At 41.1% G+C, this 20,616-nt stretch overlaps 1 protein-coding gene across 2 annotated transcripts in view; it reads right to left on the bottom strand.

The window, feature by feature from the left end:
• LOC120535168 (ephrin type-B receptor 1) overlaps positions 1-20,616 on the bottom strand; it is a 707,928-nt gene that overhangs the window by 522,972 nt on the left and 164,340 nt on the right. For both annotated transcript variants that reach the window (XM_039762817.1, XM_039762826.1), the window contains exon 2: positions 19,341-19,405. In XM_039762817.1, the coding sequence (XP_039618751.1) occupies positions 19,341-19,405 (65 nt within the window). The remainder of the gene's footprint in view (positions 1-19,340; positions 19,406-20,616) is intronic.

The raw sequence follows: 20,616 nt of genomic DNA, 5'->3' as shown, positions 1-20,616 counted from the left end.
CTTGCATGCCGTCGTGTTGGCCTGCTGTACGATTGCTTTATATTCAGAATTAATTCTTGCTTGTCTATGTGCTTCAATGTTTTTTCTTCTTCTTTTTTTTTCATTCTGCGTCACTTAATTGTAATCTGCGATTTGCTTGATGCTCAGCAGATATCACTGCCCTTTTTCTTTTTCTCTTATTATTGTGAGTGAGTAAGCTTCTGAGTTAGGGAGGGGGTTGTGCTAACCGGTAAAGTGGCCAGCAGGTTGCTACTACCTAAAATGTGTTGAATTTTTAGAACATATTGGGTCATTAGCGTTCCATTAAGATCAAGGTTTAAGCCCCATTAGTTCATTAATAATTACATGACAGACAGACAGACTAGCATTTTATTATATAGATTTAGATTTAATTCACTGCATCCTAATTATAGTGCCTCTCTGAGAAAACCTAAGTGGACTGCGTTTGATGAATTTTGGGCTTCAGTAATCCAGAGTTGCTAGTCTGTTTTTCCTTCCATCTTAAATCAGTTTATGCACATCTTGGTAATGAAATGTATCTTTTTTGTCAAAAGCTGCCAAAGTTGGTATTCCAGCTTTCACATCCACACCACACTCTTCATCACTAAAGTTCCTGCTGAATGTGGTCAACCGCCTGTTAAAGTCCCTGAGATCTGTTCTGCAAGTCATTGTAACCAATATAATGAGAAGGTAGGTGTGCTCAGTATGTTTATACTTGACCTTAAGCACAATCTTAAGAAGCTCAATGAATCAAAGCACCTGTTTTCCATAGAATAAAATCTCCCTCGCTTAGAAAGTGTTTCCTTTATTTAGTTAGCTATGCTCATATCCATCCATCCATTTATTGTGCTACCTTATCCGGTTCAGAGTCATGGGGATCACAGCCCATTTACACTATTTTAACCACAAGGCAGGAACAAGCCATAGCAGAGAAATAGTGTTTTGTGTGCCAAAAAAAATAAAATGAAGTGAAACAAATAACGATTGATTATCTACTCACACTAGGGAGATTCCATAGTCCTGACCCTAAATAATTTGATTTAATAATTCAAGTAGTAAAACAACATTCAGATAATAATAAAAAAGGAAACAATGTACAGTATTTTAAAATAAGACTCAAGGCTGGACATGGAGAAGCGATGCTGTCTTCTTAACCTTCTCTTGCCTCACGTCACCCCCATCCCTGACAGCTCTTTACTTCCCCGACACAAACTTTAATTTGATGAGAAAAGCAGTTTGTTGCCTGGAAATCTTTTCCTATTCGCATGGGTGTTATGCCGATGTTCATTTCTTCAGAGTCCTCATCTTTGTCTTTCTTTTTCTTCTAGCTGACTCCTCTCCCTCCTAAGACTCAGAGGATGTGCTCATCTTCTTTTTTTTCTTTTTTAGAGGGCAGAGAGTAAGTAATTATCTCTGCGGCCTGTTTTGCCCTGAGGCAAACTACTGGGTCAAAAGGTCTATGCGCTTGCTGCGTGAGAAAGTCCATAATTTGTCTGTGAGCTCAGTAAGTGTGCACAATAGGTGAAGGGGTCTATGGGAGCGTTGCATTGCAATAATTGATCTTTGATACAAAGCTTAAGAAAAAAATGATAAGAGATTTGCATGAGATAATTTTTAGAAGTATATTATTCAGGTATTTGCTCAAGTGTATTGTCATTTGCTCTTGTGCATCAAGCAAATTTTTCTTGCCAGCTTTGTTTTCGGTTAACTAATCTGATGCTGAATATGTCTTAGTGAATGCCTAATATAAAGAATACTTCTTGTAGTTTGATGTTTCTGAACTCCATCAAATGCCAGGTCTTCACGTATGCCCATATCCTCTTTTTAGAATAAAACCTCTCAGTTGGTTAGTTAGGTAATGATGCATTTAGCTTCATATATCTGCAGTCCATCACTGATGAAGTACAGTGACTTTAAATTGGCCTCATATGAATAAGGCTGGGTGTATGTTACTTGGCTGTGGTGGGTAGGCACCCTGCCCAGGATTGGTTCCTGCCTTGTGCCCTGTGTTGGCTGTGATTGGCTGCAGCAGACCCCCATGACCCTGTGTTTGGATTCAGCGGGTTGGAAAATGGATGGATGGATGGATGTTACTTGGTGTCCAATCCCAGATAAAACCCAGTGCCTGAGAATCTAACTTGGATTGAACAGATTCCATGTGCAAAAATGTTATCGGTTAACATGTACACATTGCTTAGACTTCGTGCTAATTTCCTCCTTCTCTTTTGAGTTTTTTTCCATGTCTTTCAACCTCTTTCCTGCTATCTCAACTGCAATTTGCCTTAAGCTTTTATACTGCTGTCTTCCCAAAATTTTATTTGCCCCCAGTTCTGTTTGTTGTGCACTGTTTTTCAGTTACACCTCCATCTCCATTTTTCCTGAGGTCCTTCCCTTTTTCCAGATTCAATTATTAAACTCCCTTGCAGTCACCTTTTGCAGGTCATGCATTCACCGAAAAGTCCAAGCACCCTTGTCGTGCCTGAGGCTAATGGGATGAATTCTCAAGAGAATTTTAATAATAAAAAAGCTGGCCAATGTTTTCTTCACCTGTCAGTCTGAAACATGCTGTCCTGCTCATTAGATGGAATCTGAACCTGGAGACTGGAGTTTTAGGCAATATTATTATGATTCAGAGTTATCCCTGCTTTGAATTCAGTTAGGTTCATTTTGTATAATATAATTTGTATTTCAATTTTGGTTTTGAAACTTTTAGTTGTGGATTTTGGGCGTTTTGCATATTTGTGCTTTGTTTTTGTAAAACAAACATTATTTTCTCATTATTCTCATTATATCATTATTTTATCATTATTCTCATTATGCCATTTTGATATACTTAAATTGGAAAGGTTGGCACCATTTTGTGATATGTATTAGTACTCTACTCCTTGCTGCTCATGTAACATGAAGGTCACATTGTTTTGCTAGGATTGCCCTACCTAAAATGATGATGCCAAATTCCTGACATCTATATACTGGATTGCTTTCCCAAATCTCTCCACCTTGCTTGTCAGTAGCCATGTTTCCATTGCATCTATGCACAAAATACACTAGAAGCGGCACTTCAGAAAAATTGACAAAATACAAATGTGAATTGTCTGTGTTTCCATTGAGTGATTTTATGAGAATAAAGTGTGTTTTATCACCTGAAATTAAACTGTTCTGGGTATGACGTTAATCTGCATCCAGCCCTGCATGTAGGCCCTCCAACCGGCAGGGAAAAACCTGGGTACTCAATTGGGAATTGGTACTCAAGCCACCATAAAAAAAAACCTCAACCTGGTTCTATTCTATCTGAACTAGCATGGTGCTGCACTCCGGTGTCCTAATCTGGGATCCTGAGTTGGTTTGTCATGTGGTGGGTGCGGCAATGCACTGTATCAGCATGTGCTCCTAAACTCTCTCTCTCTCTCTCTGAAATTAAAAATGGTGATCAATATGATGGGTGTGGGTTCTGCTATTTCAATTATGTCTATAATCTAAAATGTTTGTTTTTAACCTTAGGTGACGAGAGAAAATCTATCCATCCGTCCATTATCCAACCCGCTATATCCCAACTACAGGGTCACGGGGGTCTGCTGGAGCCAATCCCAGCCAACACAGGGTGCAAGGCAGGAAACAAACCCAGGGCAGGGAGCCAGCCTACCGCAGACGAGAGAAAATTAATACAATAAAAGAAAGGTGAACTCCGTATTATTGGCAGAAGCCATGAATTAGGGATTTCTTTGAAATTGTCCGGAGTGATTTTATTGTGGAGCTATGGGTACAAAATTTTAGGATGCGCGGCTTAACCATTCATGGAATTATGCAGCACAATAGCCCCTTTTGTGTCCCATACGTTGGGGAGCCAGTCCAGCCTGAGAAGTGCATAGGCATCGAGCTTTATAAACTGGCTACCTCTGCAGAGTATAGGGTTGTTTGCTGAACCTTTTGGTGTAAGCAAAACCACCGTTCACAGGTGTAAATATGGGGTGTTTAGGCCATATGCTCCAAACTAATAAGGCAATAAGTCACTTTACCTGATGTGGAAGAGGCACGGCAGATTTCGCAGCACAATTACGAGGTATACAAAATACTCAGGTGCATAGTGCACCAAGTAACGGGTATTGGGACTATGTTAACAGGAAAATTGGACTTCTGTTGTTCTGCAGATGGTCACTGACAACAGATTAATGATCAGGGACATCTGTGTTGGGTCACCAGGTTGTGCTCATGATGCTGCTGTATTTGTCATGTGACCTAAATGCAAAAAGTGATCCCATATCAGTTTTACAAATTATTGCTTTGTCGATTCACCTGAGAAAACATGTCTAGTGAGTACATAAACTTTTTTTGTGAGTATTGAAAGTTTTTTCGAAATTGAGCATTAAGGAGGCTAATGTGGCTAATATTAAAGGAAGCTTAATACTCTTCCAAGAAGACATTAGTGGTAGAATTGTTTTTTGCATCAGATATACAGACTTTGAGTTTTGGTTTCCTTTTCTTGTTTGTTTAACACTTTTTGTTTTCACATTGTTATGTTTCATCCCATGTTCGAATTCCTTTTGTACATCATTCATTTTTTTATTTATGTTAATATTGTGGTTCATGTTTATTATTTGTTTATTCTTCATCAGTATTATTGCTCATTTAGTTTCTACTGTATGTGTCTGTGTATTTTTTTCTACTACTGAATGTTCTTTGTGTTTTGTGGGTGATTCCCTAAAAGGCAGGGGTCACCTGTCCATCACTTTCAAGGAACTGCCCTCACCCCTATAAAGGCTAAGAAAACCCACAGTCCCTTGCGGTTCATTGAATGCTCTGGCGTTCTCTGATGCTTTATTGCTTCTTTTTGCTTATTGATTTGAAAGATTTTGACCTCTGACTTTCCCAATTTGTGAAGGCGACTCTTTCTGTCCCTTTTGCACTCCTTCTCTCCTCCTTTTTATGCCACAGAGCATTTTGTTATAATCATTTTCTTTTTAAAGATCCTGTGTTTGTCCTATTTGTGACTAGCTGGGGTTTCGCGGTTTTCCCCTTTTCAGTGGACATTGTTGAGGTATTTCGAGACTCTTTTTGCTTTCTTTAAAAGCCTAATGCCATACACAACACACAGGTTTTTAGACCACACCTGTGTTATGATCTGGTTCCTTTCTCTGGTATTTTCTGCATTTTTTCACAGTAGGTTTGGGTTCTGTTTTGTGGTTTTAAACATTGCAAAATCTAAATATAACTTTTAATTTCACTGGTGCAATCTAGATAGCCTTTGTTCTCTGGCTTATATACAGTATATTTTTCTTTTTTAATAGTTACTTTTGTTGTTTTTAAATGATTATTTATGTGTTTTTTGTCTTAACATAATATTTGTAAAATTGTTTACATCTTATGCATTGTATATTGCTACATCCTAACTATATTCCTTGCGTTTTGTGGGTGGAACCAGAAGAAGGGGAACCACCATGACCTCTCTACTGTGAAACTGTCCTCAGCTTTTATAGGGGGTTTGAGGAGGTTCCAGCAGACCATTATTGAGAGCTGTAGAGTGAAGATATTTTATAAGTATTACTTTGCTTTTTAGTTTCATTGGATTTTTGTTTCTGTTAATTGGATTTTGTCTTTGGATCAAATTTTGGATTCGCTGGATTGCCTTTTTACGTGTAATTGTTTTGCTCATGCTTTTGTCTTTTCATTGTTTTTCTTTCATTTTGATTATTCTAAAACATTCTTTACTTATCAAGATTTTTTGTTTCGCCTTTGTCCTATTAGTATAGATGTTTTACAGTTTCTTCTCTCATTAGGGCACTTTCAAGTATTCGGGACATTTAATAGTATTTTTGCAGTTCACCATTTTGAGCCTGTGTAGACCTTAAGGCCTGTTTCTTGACATTGGGGTCTGGCTGCCCAAGGCAAGGCAGTTTTGGGACAGACTACAGAAATTCTAGTCCTGGTGCATTTTGTTGCCGGCACCCTAGTTCATCATACATGTGTTGCAGTCAAACATCATCTACTTTTAGAGTGTTTTTCTTGAGGTTAGTTGAAAATATTTGAAATCTCAGCTTAATGCTCTTACTGGCGCTGGAATTTTGGGAGCCTTTTGTTTATTGTGCCATAGTTTTGCTGTGTTTGGAAGTCTGGAGATACATTTTTGATGACATCACCGAAGCAATGACATGAAGGTCAGCTGGGTGCACTTCATGGTTATTCAAGATTGGAGATTCTTCTCAAAAAGACTTGTGTGACTTTGTGTTTGCTAAATCTTCTGTTGAAAGAACTTTTGTTTGTAAACATTTCCCACATATTTTGATTTTATTTTGACTTGATGACTTCATTATTTGTTTTTCCATTTCTTTGAATTTCAGCTAGGGTGCAACAATGTTTAATCTCTTGGTACTTTTGCTGGCAGGACAACTTTTTTTTGACACCTTCAATTCACTAATTTCCTTTCCTCGACCTTATGAATTCACAAAATTAGATATCCCTATTAACTAGCCTAAGATGGAGGATAATGTGAGAGGGTTTGCTTCAGAGATGGGCAGTGTTCATCTAGGTGCAGAGGTTGGTGGGCCGGTTCTGTTATGGCCTGAAAATTGGTTAGGTGTGGACTCTGGGGCTTTTAAGTACATTGAGTAGGGATGTCAGTGCCTACAGAGTTAGTATTTATGGATTATCAATAGTAAATGAATTTTATTAATCTGTTATGTATCCAGCCAAAGTTATGTGTATTTTATTTTTGTTTTTTGATAATTTTAAGTTATTATTTGTCTTGCCTATATGTTATTTTTGTTGATTTAATAGGTGATTTGTTATTTGTGATCCATGTTCTTTTTGGGTGGTTCCCCAAGAGGTGGGACAACCCTGACATAATAGCTGCTGGGTCCTCCTTCTGGATTTATATTTGAGTCAGAGGCAGGATTCAGAATTTGAGCATTTCATTAACTTTGGAGATTGTTATTTATGGTTGGATTCTCTAGTTTTCTGATTTGTTCTTGCTCTATCTTTAGGATCCTGATTTCTGGTTTTCATATTGGAAATTTGCTTATTTAGGATTGTCTTTTATGCATCTCCTTTTGTGCTTCTTTTTGCATTGAGGAGCCTTGCCTTGTACTTTTGATATTTTTTAATAAAGCCTGTTGTTTTTATAAAGATTCTTTGGTTCTTTTTTGTGTACAAGTCACTGGGGTAAGGTGAGGCCCTGATGGATAAATCAGTGAATGTTCCGGCCATCTTTATAGGTATTTTGGAAACTTCACATAATCTTTTGTCATATTTACAACTCGTAATCACAACACCACGAATCTGAAAGTAAAGCCAAAGGAGGGGTTTAAGTACCAAATTCTAACACTAACACAGGAGGAAAAAAGGCTGAAGAGGACAGAACATGTGGAAGACAAATGAAGCCAGTATGTGATTGGGGAAAGCAGGCCTATTCATATAATGCACTTATCTTATCAAGACTTAAGAAGGATATACTGTAAATGCCTGTTGTTTTGAATTGCTGTACTCATCCAGTCTGTGAAGTCTTTCTACACCTTTAACATCCATTCATTTACTGTACCTTCTTAATTCAATGCAGGAGTTCAGGAAGACAGAACATATTCTGCCATCACTGTGGGGTGCCAATTCATTCTAGGGAAAACTCATACGCAAATACACAAATACTCAGCTAATTTAAAATGACAAATCAAGGCAACACAAAAGGATTTGGGATTCTGTTGAATAGACACACAATTAAGCTGAGAATCCCTTTAAGTCTGACAAACAGAGAATATCAGATTTATCTGCAACAGCATCAGCTGATGTCATGTGGAGGAGTCTGCATGCTTCTACAAAGAAGTCAGAAAACACTTTGAGGGTGTAGATCATTCAAAGTCTTGAAATCTTAGCCAGCAGTTTAATAAATTGATGAGAAACTCAAAACCCATAAGCACAATCTAGCGATGGGAAAACGTGGACACAAGAGCGACAAGTAGGCAGGCTCTTGATGAGTGACTGTTCAACAAGATATTCTTGGATGTCTGAGCAAGCAGGACGTTAGCAGTAATCAATGGCTGGAGAGACGAAGAGGAGAAGCTGTCTCTCCTCAGCAGGCAGTGCCTGAACAGGATATCATTGTGAGATATTCCCCAGATGGGGAGTTAGACAAGAAAAAGCTCCACTGGCTTTCAAAGAAGAAGTCAAACAAAGAAATCAGGGTCAAAAAAAAAAGTGTCACTAAGAGAAGCTCTGTAAACCTGATCATATATGAAATGGGACATCTCCTTCCCAACTAATGCCTACTAGACTTTTTTTTTCCTACAATGACCATCAGTACCCTCAGTGGTTTGTATCACAGTAGAGCTTTTTGTTTGTATCTTTGCATTACCATACAGGCTGTAGCATCTTAAAAATGTCTGTAATTTATTTTTTGTAATTAATTAGTATTTCACATTTGTGGTGTTGTTTTTTTTTTTAATATCAGATGGCATTTTGGAAATTTGCATAGAGTGGGCATATTGTGAATAGCGCTAAAGTAAAAAAAAATGTGACTGCAGAGTGGATTAATAAACACTAAAGAATATCCTTGTGTTTTTATTTTTTCCCCTCTTGAATGGCTAATGCTAACATTTCCATGAAAACGTGATGTGTGGTTTGTGTTGTGTACAACCTAAACTTGGAAACAGATTCACCCATCAAATTTTAAATGTTAAAAAGTGGTAATTTAAAGAAAATAGTAGAAGAAAGAATATTGTGCAAGATACAATATACACGTATAAGATGTTAGTGAGCCTTTTATTTAAATGTTACGCTTCACACTTGGAAAGACAAACAGAATGAGTGGAAATGACTAGGGGCCTGATGCATAACGCTGTGCGTAGAATTCGCACTGTAACATGGCGTAAGCACAAAAGCCGAAATGTGCTTACGCACAGAAAAATCCAGATGCATAAATCTGTGCATTCGTCAACTTCTGCGTTCTTCCGCTACATAAACCCCGGTCAGCGTGAAAAGTAACGCTCGTGCACACGCCTGTTGTCCCGCCCCAACTCCTCCCAGAATTACGCCTCTTTGAATATGCAAATCAATATAAATAGCCCTTAAACTCAGTGTTCTCTGAAAAGACAATGGCAAAAGCAAGAGGAAAAATGGAAGAATTTTGGCGAATACCAAGTGGCGGCAAGGAAATACATACTATGTGTTGGTTTAAACAGTGGTATAATCAACAAAAGGAAGCTGATCGACTGACATAGCGTGTCTGAGAAACTCGAAAGCTCAAGTTTACAAAGTCAAACAGTGCCTGAAATAAAAAAGAAGCTGTCAGATATCAAAGTCGCCGTGAAAAGGCAAGTCGTAGCCCACCATATGAGTGTCATGTGAACGCTTATTAGGGTACAGAGAAAAAAAAGGCACACAGTGGGGAAAAATACAAAATGTCAACTTCAGTCTCGAAATTTCCACTTTAATCACGTAGTTTATTTTGTCATTTAAGTAGAACTTTATTAACTTCATCTTAAAATCATTTAATTAACCAGTTTCTCAAATCACATCGTAAGTAAAGTAGCACGTTAAATGTTTTGTTTTGTATGTGTTCTTCTATGTGTTCTAGGTGCGTGAATCACTACGTACTTCTTAAACCGGCTTTCTCTTCCTCCGACAAGACACAGAAGCCATTACATTTGTGATATTACAGCTCTCTGAATAATTAAAATACTGAGATGTATACGTGATATCATTTTCATGATGATATGAGTTAAAGCACGTTATTAAACATGGGAACATGGTGGCACAGTGATTGTGCGCGACCTTCGATGAAATAATTTATTGCAGCAGTACTCAGGGGTGGCTCTAGGCTCGTGGCGGCCCTGGGCAGAGAAAGAATCAGTGGCTTCTTCGCCCACCAATGTCAATATAGTATCTTATGCACGGTGGATGACCACGTCCGTTGCAGACACTGCATAACCGCCTCATGCTCATGACACAAGCGTTTAACTTTTGCCGAAATTTGCCACTGCGTTTTTAGCTGTGTCGTTATTTTCTCTTTCTGTTTTATATTCAATATATATTGGTGTGGTGGCCCCTGGGATTTGGCGGCCCTGTGCAGGTGCACAGTTTGCACATGCCTAAGACCACCCCTGCAGTACTGTCTCTTTCAGACGTACTAACCTCCAATTCCTGCCCTTCCTTTTCTTTCTCCAAGTAACCGATCACCACACAATCAGCTTTGTAATAGACGTTAAGCCATCTGTAAGCTTATAACGCTGATTCTTCAAAACTTTTAAGGAACATTGAAATATCTTCGTAGTACATGTTTAATTATTCTATCCATCACACCAGTCCAAGTGAAGCATACAGTGAGGGGCAGGAACAATCGTGAGCGAAGCGTCAGTTCCTTGCTAGCGTAGCAACACCGTGTCCTTTAATTATTAACAATATAGATTATTTAAATGAAGTTAAAGTTTTATCTGTATAATATAATAAACATATTTTGCTGTATTTCATCTTAAAAATGATATCGTCATCATATGTAAATACGCGCTTTATAAAGTGGCTCAGGTTGTGCAATATTATAACTGTAGTGCAAGTTTACAGTGAGGTGATTGTACTTATAAGTACAAACAGTTCTACACGGAGCAGTTGATGAACTGAGTGCATTTAGAGCTCTTGGGATGAAACTGCTTTCTGAACCGCGAGGTCCGTACAGTAAAGGTTTTGTAGCGTTTGCTTTGTGAGAAGCAGTTCAAATAGGAAGCATGGCTGAGGCAGCGTGTGCTTGATGCTGTATATCGATAATTCTCTTTCGATCAGCTGCTCCGAGTGGTGCAGTGAGAGTAATATGGAAAAAGATGATCTGTTGTGGCAACTTAGCGGAGCAGCTGAAAGAAGAAGAAGAAGGTGCAGTGAAAGTAACAACATTTAAGCAGTTATGATATTTGGAACAGTTTGACCATTCTGTGGACCATGATATTGTTATTGGTTAATTACAATCAGATGCATTAAACTAATAAACAATATACAATTAATTTCAGTGTATTTATAAAGCCACATCAGGGATGTGGATATGAAAAAGAAAGATAAACCACACAGGAACAGTAGCACTGCTTGACGCTGGGTGCCACCAGTCTGCAAAACTGAGCGGAGAACTTACGTACGACAGGGTATGAGATACCATGGAAATGTGTGTGGCTTTACATAACCAAGTTTAGCTTTTATACATCACGATTTGAACATGGAAACGTTCGTACGCAACATTTCTGTGTGTATGCACTGTTTATGCATGAGGTCCCAGGACAGGAAATCATAAATAAAGATCAAGCCAATCTTTTATCTAATGTTAAATCATAAGCCAAGAATCATAGTAAGAAACTGAACTCAAAAGTCTGAAACCAGAAATCTAAATAGCACTACTGAACACACACTTGAAGGGTTTTTATTTAGTTATCCACAATTCCCAATTGTTGATGCATCTAATGTTTCAATCTCTATAGCAGTGCTCCAATGCCATTAATTGTACAACCTTTATGTAAACATACTCTGTAGGAACCATCATTGTGTCTTGATGTCGGCGGCAAAAAATGGCAGCGCCCAGGGAGAAACAATACGGCGATGAAAATGATACAAAATAATTCTTAATAACTTAATGTGCTCTCCAAATTACAAATAAACGCCAGGATGGGAGTCTGTGCAACAAAACAAAAAACATAATGAGGCTGCAAAGTTGAAAGGGAAGCTAAAGACAATTGCATAAAAAATTGTAATTTTGACACTAACTATCCTCTTGACTCCAGGGAGTATTAAGAATTTCCCCAAATAGTAAGGCCAAACAAAACCTGCCAATGCAATACTTAAATGTATTTAATTTAAATTATTCAATTTAAATAAATAAAAGCGTGTAAAGTTTAAAATACAGAATTCAGAATTAACAATAAATGTATATACAGGGGGAAATGAAGAGGGTGCAGAGACAACTCAAAGAAAAGATCAAGGAGGACAAACAGAACTACAAGAGAGAAGTAGAGGCCAAGCTGAAGCCAAAAATAAGTATGGGACATATGGAAAGGACTAAAAGACACTGCAGGCTATAAGCAGTTTGATTGCAGGTAAGATTTTAGAAGTGCAGAGAGGTCTAATAAGTTAAATCTGTTCTTTTACAGGTTTCACTATGGCCTTCCTGCTCACAGTTTACCCACTCAGGTAACTCTGGGGTTAACTCCTCTTGCGCCCCAACTCTAGTCCACTTTACTCTACATGACCATGTAACACTGTTCACAAACCCTCCCTCACCTTCAGTTTCTATTCACACTTCTGCATACCAACAACCAGTGTCTCTGTCCTCCTGCACCAGCTACAACAGCTACTATCACTTGTCACACATGTGTGTCTGATGATCATCCTCAGGGCTTCTCTAAGGTATGTAGTACAACATTGGGGAAAGAGAAGATGCTAACATGTCCTCATCTTTTCCTCCAGCAACACTGAGAAGATGCCCCAGGACTCCACTCCATCTGTTTTTTCTGTAATAAAATTACGCAGAAGTAGACAGCTCACTGTGAGCAAAGCATGAAAACATTCCAGTGACCCAAACTTGAACTTGACCTTAACTGAAGCCGATCAGTGTTGTGCAAGTTCACACCTCACAAGAATTAGCTCAAAGTTCAGTTCACACAGATTAAAATGTTATAAATTCACGTTCATAGTTCACCATTTCAGTTTTGAACTAGTTCATGTTCAGTTCATTTTGTATTTTTAAGGAGCGAGAATAATGACCCAAGAGTTTTACTTTTTTCAATTGTCCATCCATCCATCCATCCTCTTCTGCTTATCCGAGGTCGGGTCGCGGGGGCAGCAGCTTAAGCAGAGAGGCCCAGACTTCCCTCTCCCCAGCCACTTCTTCCAGCTCTTCGGGAGAATCCCAAAGGCGTTCCCAGGCCAGCCGGAGACATAGTCCCTCCAGCGTGTCCTGGGTCTTCCCCGGGGCCTCCTCCCGGTTGGACGTGCCCGAACACCTCACCAGGGAGGCGTCCAGGAGGCATCCTGATCAGATGCCCAAGCCACCTCATCTGACTCCTCTCGATGCGGAGGAGCAGCGGGTCTACTCTGAGCCCCTCCCGAATAACTGAGCTTCTCACCCTATCTTTAAGGGAAAGCCCAGACACCCTGCGGAGGAAACTCATTTCAGCCGCTTGTATTTGCGATCTCGTTCTTTCGGTCACTACCCATAGCTCATGACCATAGGTGAGGGTAGGAGTGTAGATCGACTGGTAAATTGAGAGCTTTGCCTTACGGCTCAGCTCCTTTTCACCACGACAGACCGATGCAGAGCCTGCATCACTGCGGATGCCGCACCGATCTGCCTGTCGATCTCACGCTCCATTCTTCCCTCACTCGTGAACAAGACCCAGAGATACTTGAACTCCTCCACTTGGGGCAGGATCTCTCCCCAACCCTGAGAGGGCACTCCACCCTTTTCGGCTGAGGACCATGCTCGGATTTGGAGGTGCTGATTCTCATCCCAGCCGCTTCACACTCAGCTGCGAACCGATCCAGAGAGCTGAAGATCACGGCCTGATGAAGCAAACAGGACAACATCATCTGCAAAAGCAGTGACCCAATCCTGAGTCCACCAAACCGGACCCCTTCAACACCCTGGCTGCGCCTAGAAATTCTGTCCATAAAAGTTATGAACAGAATCGGTGACAAAGGGCAGCCCTGGCGAGTCCAACTCTCACTGGAAGCGGGCTGACTTACTGCGGCAATGCGGACCAAGCTCTGACACGGTTGTACAGAGACCGAACAGCTCTTATCAGGGGTCTATACTCCCGAGCACCCCCACAGGATTCCCGAGGGACACGGTCGAATGCCTTTTCCAAGTCCACAAAACACATGTAGACCGGTCGGGCAAACTCCCATGCACCCTCAGGACTCTGCTAAGGGTGAAGAGCTGGTCCACTGTTCCGACCAGGGCGAAAACCACACTGTTCCTCCTGAATCCGAGGTTGACTATCCGGCGGACCCTCCTCTCCAGAACCCCGAATAGACTTTTCCAGGGAGGCTGAGGAGTGTGATCCCTCTATAGTTGGAACACACCCTCCGGTCCCCTTTTAAAGAGGGGACCACCACCCCGTCTGCCAATCCAGAGGCACTGTCCCGATGTCCATGCGATGTTGCAGAGGCGTGTCAACCAAGACAGTCCTACAACATCCAGAGCCTTAAGGAACTCGGCGATCTCATCCACCCGGGGCCCTGCCACCAAGGAGTTTTTGACCACCTCGGTGACTTCAGTCCCAGAGATGGGAGAGCCCACCTCAGAGTCCCCAGGCTCTGCTTCCTCGTGGAAGGCATGTTAGTGGGATTGAGGAGGTCTTGAAGTACTCCTCCCACCGACCCATAACGTCAGTGAGGTCAGCAGCGCACCATCCCCACCATATACGGTGTTGACACTGCACTGCTTCCCCTCCTGAGGCGCGGACGGTGGACCAGAATCTCCTCGAAGCCGTCCAAAGTCGTTCTCCATGGCCTCTCCAAACTCCTCCCATGCCCGAGTTTTGCCTCAGCAACAACGAAGCAGCGTTCGCTTGGCCTGCGGTACCTATCAGCTGCCTCCAGAGACCCACAGGACAAAAAGTCCTATAGGACTCCTTCTTCAGCTTGACGGCATCCCTCACGCGGTGTCCACCAGCGGGTTGGGGATTGCCGCCACGACAGGCACCGACCACCTTGCGGCCACAGCTCGGTCAGCCGCCTCAACAATAGAGGCACGGAACATGGCCCATTGGACTCAATGTCCCCACCTCCCTCGGGGCGTGGTTGAAGTTCTGCGGAGGTGGGAGTTGAAGCTACTTCTGACAGGGGACTCTGCCAGCCGTTCCCAGCAGACCCTCACAACACGTTTGGGCCTACCAGGTCTGACCGGCATCTTCCCCACCATCAAGCCAACTCACCACCAGGTGGTGATCAGTTGACAGCTCCGCCCCTCTCTTCACCCGAGTGTCCAAGACATATGGCCGCAAGTCCGGACGACACGACCACAAAGTCGATCATCGACATGAGGCCTAGGGTGCCCTGGTGCCAAGTGCACATATGAACACCCTTATGCTTGAACATGGTGTTGGTATGGACAATCCGTGACGAGCACAGAAGTCCAATAACAAAACACCGCCGGGTTCAGATCGGGGCCATTCCTCCCAATCACGCCCTTCCAGGTCTCACTGTCATTGCCCGTGAGCATTGAAGTCTCCCAGCAAAACGAGGGAATCCCAGAAGGTATGCCCTCTAGCAACCCTCCAGAGACTCCAAAAGGGTGGATACTCCAAACTGCTGTTCGCATACGCACAAACAACAGTCAGGACCCTTCCCCACCCGGCGGAGGGAGGCCACCTCTCTCCACGGGGTAAACCCCAATGCACAGGCTCCAGTGGGGGCAATAAGTATGCCCACACCTGCTCGGCGCCTCTCACCGGGGGCAACTCCAGAGTGGTAGAGAGTCCAGCCCCTCTCAAGGTGATTGGTTCCAGAGTCCAAGCTGTGCGTCGAAGTGAGTCCGACTATATCTAGCAGGAACCTCTCGACCTCGCGCACTAGCTCAGGCTCCTTCCCTTCAGAGGTGACATTCCCGTCCCAAGAGCCAGTTTCTGTAGCCGAGGATCAGACCGCCAAGGTCCCGCCTCGCCACCACCCAACTCACACTGCACCCAACCTCCTTGGCCCCTCCCATAGGTGGTGAGCCCATGGAGAGGAGGACCCACGTTACCTCTTCGGGCTGTGCCCGGCCGAGCCCCATGGGTGTTGGCCCGGCCACCAGGCGCTCGCCATCGAGCCCCACCTCCAGGCCTGGCTCCAGAGGGGGGCCCGGTGACCAGCGTCGGGCAAGGGAAAGCGTCGTCCAAGTTTTATTTTCATTGGAGGTTTATTGAACCGCTCTTTGTCTCATCCCTCACCTAGGACCAGTTTGCCTTGGGTGGCCCTACCAGGGGGCATAAAGCCCCGGACAACATAGCTCCTAGGATCATTGGGACACGCAAACCCCTCCACCGCGATAAGGTGACGGTTCAAGGAGGAGTTTTTTTTTCATATTTTTTTTTTTTTTTTCAATTGTGCATGCCTTATATTAGGCTATTATAGTGTTCTTGAATAAAATACAATAATTATGAAGACTTTTTATTTAAATACACTTTATTGAGTTATACCAAGTAACAAAAACGAAATAACCATATTTGCTAATATGTTCACGGTCAAAAAAGAAATTAAATAGATGCAAGTATACATATACAGTAACTTACCTCTCTATTTCCAATCGTGTGACACAAATGGTGACTGTGGAACCAGCGTGTAGGTGAACTAACCTATTACACTCCCAGTCAAAATTCACGTCACATATTGCATGTCCAACAGGAAAAAATAAAAAGTTTTTCCTAAAAGTGAAAGTGGAGCTTCAACACATGCTCATGTCAGTGGGGGTGCAGCTTAAGCACAAGCAGGCAGACGCAGACACAGACAGTGCCTATTTGATTTTACATTATTTTTTCCAAATACAAACAAATAGCAAAAAATTAGTAAGAAATAAATATTTGTAAAAATTTACTATTTGTGCTTATCGTACCGTATTCAGATTCGACTCCACCCTCCACATTACAGGGTAAGGCAAAACGTTTAATTTGGAACTAAACCAAATCCAGAATGTCACATAAAACTGAACTAGCTCAAGTTCAAGTTCTTCACCTGCAAATACGTTACGTTAAGTTCACAGTTCTTAGAAAAATGAGCTTGTTCAATGAACGTGCTCTTTTGAACTAGTTCATGCACAACACTGAAGCCCATCTGTAGATACTTTGTTGTTATTATTTTGCTGTCTTTGCACCAGGGACTGCTTGTGTTTATGTTTTTATTTGGAAGAAATAACGGGGATGACCAATTTGGCGCCCCAACATTCTTTTCCTTGGTACTTGCAAATCTTCTCTCATCTACACACCATTTTGTCAACCTCATAGCCACCCAGCGCTGACCATCAAAGCAGATTAATTGAATGAGTAACTACTGAAACAAAGCTACTGGACCTAAAGGTGTAAATCCAAAGGTGCTGATCCAAAGTTATTTAAAGGAGTCTGCTGGGTAACTGTATAGTTTTTCAGCATTATCTTCAATCTGAGTCTAATCTTGTAAAGGTTCCAGCTGTATGGAAGACATCTTCTGTGGTAAGAATTCCCATAGATAGTGCAGGTGAAAGTCTTAAATGAGTACCGACCAGCGCCTCTGACTTCACACATTATGAAACCCTTTGGAAAGGCTAATATTGGCTTAATGGTCAGGACAGGACAGTAATGGACCCTCTGCAGTTTTCCTATAAGGACCACATATGGGAGGGGATACTGCCATTTATCTGCTGAACAGAGGCTGCTCCCATCTGGAGAAATAGTATAGCAGCATGAAGAAATTGTTTGTTGACTTCTCTAGTGCATTCAACACCATATAGCCCAAACTATTGGGGAAGAAGCTACCCTTGTGTACTGGATGATGGCCTACAGGTTTTTGTGGCTTAAGAACTGTGTGTCAGACATGGTTATGAATGGCACAGGGTGGTGAAGATGTGGAGGTGTTGAAGACATGCAAACACTTCAGGGGGCATCTGAACGATAGGCTTGACTGGAGTAACAACATTGAGGCCATATATAAGAAGGGTCAGAGTCTCTTCTATTTCCTGAGGAGATTGTGGCAATTTGGTGTATTCAGACCACTCTTACATGTTTTCTACCAGTCTATAATGGTCAGTGTAATGCTATTATAGGTGATGCTAACAGACTAAATAAACTGATTAAAAAGGCCAGTTCAATCCTGGGAGTCAGGCTGAACTCATTGGAGGAAGTGGTATAAAAGAGATCACTCGGAAAGCTGCTTACCATTCTAGACAATGACTCTTATATGAGATTTGGCTAAACAGAGAAACAAATTTTGTAATAAACTAGGGAAACCGTGTTGCTCCAAGGAGTGCAATGTAAGGTCATTTCTGTCCTCAGCCATCAGGCTCTATAATGAGTCGACACTTGACTGAGCTAGTCGAGAAGATATTTTAACAGAAAACAACGATATGTGCAATATATTGTGCCATCATACTGCTCCAATGTTTGACATGAAATTGTTGCCTATAAGGATGTGCAATTCTACACTTAAGAAATACACGCATTTAGTAAATTTATTTATAGATAATTCTTGTTATATGTATATTTGTACCTTTTTAGCATACTTAAGATTATTATTCTTGTTACAGGTATATGCATTTTTGTGTCCTTTTTGACTGCTACTGCAATTTCCTATGGGATTAATATCTATCTTCTATCTATCTATCTATCTATCTATCTATCTATCTATCTATCTATCTATCTATCTATCTATCTTAATAACCAAAATAAAATAAATTAGGTAACAAAAGAAAATAAATAATAATGATATCTCAAAACTAACTAAAGAAAAACATTTTTAAAAGAAGAAGGAAACAGCTAAAGAACTGAAAAAAAAATGCTGAACCTGCCGCTGAGAATACTACAAAGCCAAATAATCACTAATCCAAAAATCTCAAAAATCCTAAGAGCCAAGCACAAAATCCAAACTGAGAATTAAAAAAGCAATATGGTCAAAGGATGGCAAACTTACAAAAGGAAAGTATAAAAGGAACACAGTTGCCTAAAGCAGGCTGATGCTACAGCAAAGCAATTGTGGTAGCAGGTGGCTTAACTAGCCCTCAGGTAACTGCAGCCCTAATGACCGCACCACCTTAAGGTTGTAAATTATAAAGGCCTTGCCTCTGAAGATTTAACAAAGGGCAAGAGAATGGGAAGAAATAAAAAAGCACAAAATAAAACGTAAAGGGAACAAAGGCAACGGAGAGTGGGTAAACTGACAAAAAGATAAATGTAAACAGAGATGAGGTACAACAAAAGACCTACTAGGAAGAAATTATTTTGTTCCTATCCCGAGGTTTATCTTTATAGTCATTTCCATGGGATATTAGTGTAGATTCTGCTTTATCCAAGGTGCTTTACAAGATCAGGATTGAATATAATTGTTTCACACAACTTTTAAAATTGAAGCACAAGAGTCTTAAGTGTCTTAGTTGTTGTGAGAGGCAAAAATTAAGTCAGTGGCTCTGTGGTTTGAAGTCTACTACAGTGGCCCCTGGGCCACACTGCTGACTAATCAGCTCAGACCCCTTAAGTTGTGCCTTATTCACAAGCTGGGGCCCACCTACAGAACTAACTTTCTAAACCATGGCCAGCATCCTGGGTTACTGCATTGTGAAATGGCTTTAACGCCATTTTTGTACAGCTATAAACACTGCTGTATTAGTTAGTTTTCTGATCATGAAGCCCATAAAACAAACCTGGATATTAACTACTTACACCAGAAGCTGGATATGCTGTCCACCCCAGTTCTGCTGTGGCAATGCGTGTGTCCATCACCGTCTCTGAAAGAAAATACCAACATATGATTTAGAAAGTGGAGATGGACAAATGATTCTTTACATTATTTATGTTATGCTGAACCCACACTTATTTTATACAATGTAGTTTCTGTGGATCATTCACTCTACTGTCCTATCTTTGAATTGAGTAAACATTAAACTGAGTTCAGCCATTCCCTCCATATTGAACTTTTCTTCCCAGTATATCAAGCTGTTAATAGCCAGTCACCTCAAGCTTCTATCTGAAAGCAATAATTAAGACTGCCCATGGCTCCTCTGATGTGGCAGTCCCCTTACCAGCCTCACAAATCAGCTCTGCATGGCTTTTAGAACACCTCAGTACTCTTATGAGACAGGGGTCAGTAAACCCTCCTTTTAGGACTTCTTTGTCCTTTAGTAACTATTATGCCAACATGACCAGTCCAGTTTATATAAAAACAAATTGTCCATGTGCACTCTTTCTTTAAAACATGTATATTAAAAACAGCTAACTAATAGAATGATGATTTCATTTTCTGACTGACTTCAAATCGCTGATGGCAAAAGCAATCACTTCTAAACACCTGCAGTCCCAAGTGTAGTGGTAAATTTAATTTAAAAAGACCTGCTAGGGAACCACATAACCTAACTGGAAATAATAAGGAAAAGGGTTAGTCTATGTTCTGAATGAGAATTTCAGTGGCTTCGATTGAGAGGAACCTTAAAATTGATCTGTGTGCCCTCTGAATGCTGTAAATGAAATGCAAACTCAGAGGTCTGATCAGATTATTAATTTTTCCAGACTGCTATGTCCATGTCCTCCTCAAGTAAAGCTGGCGGTTCAGTGAAAGGCCTTTAACTCTAAAGGGTATTTATATCAATCAAAACTAAGATGCTGTTAGAGGCAAACAAATCAGCTCGGCATCTGCTGATCGTTTCAACCCTGGACCTCTGCAGCTCTGGACAAACAATTAAATTTTCATGGAGTACCAACGAGAGAAATCAATAGAAAATGACGGTCTGTTTCTGCAAGAGCTCCATTAATCATTGATATTTCAGGCTTTTTATTTTTAATAACAAGCTGCTTTATGCAATTACACATCAGCACCAGTGGAACTTTAATTCTGAGAGGCAGCCTGCATACAGGGATTTGATTTTCCTGAACAATAAACTTCTCTATGAATGAGAAATGTTCTATTCAGACACCACACATTAGAAGACTGAAAGCCAACACC

Source organism: Polypterus senegalus, chromosome 1, assembly GCF_016835505.1.
Source record: "Polypterus senegalus isolate Bchr_013 chromosome 1, ASM1683550v1, whole genome shotgun sequence".
In the NCBI taxonomy this organism is placed as follows: domain Eukaryota; kingdom Metazoa; phylum Chordata; class Cladistia; order Polypteriformes; family Polypteridae; genus Polypterus; species Polypterus senegalus.
This window is presented reverse-complemented; position numbering and strand designations above follow the sequence as displayed.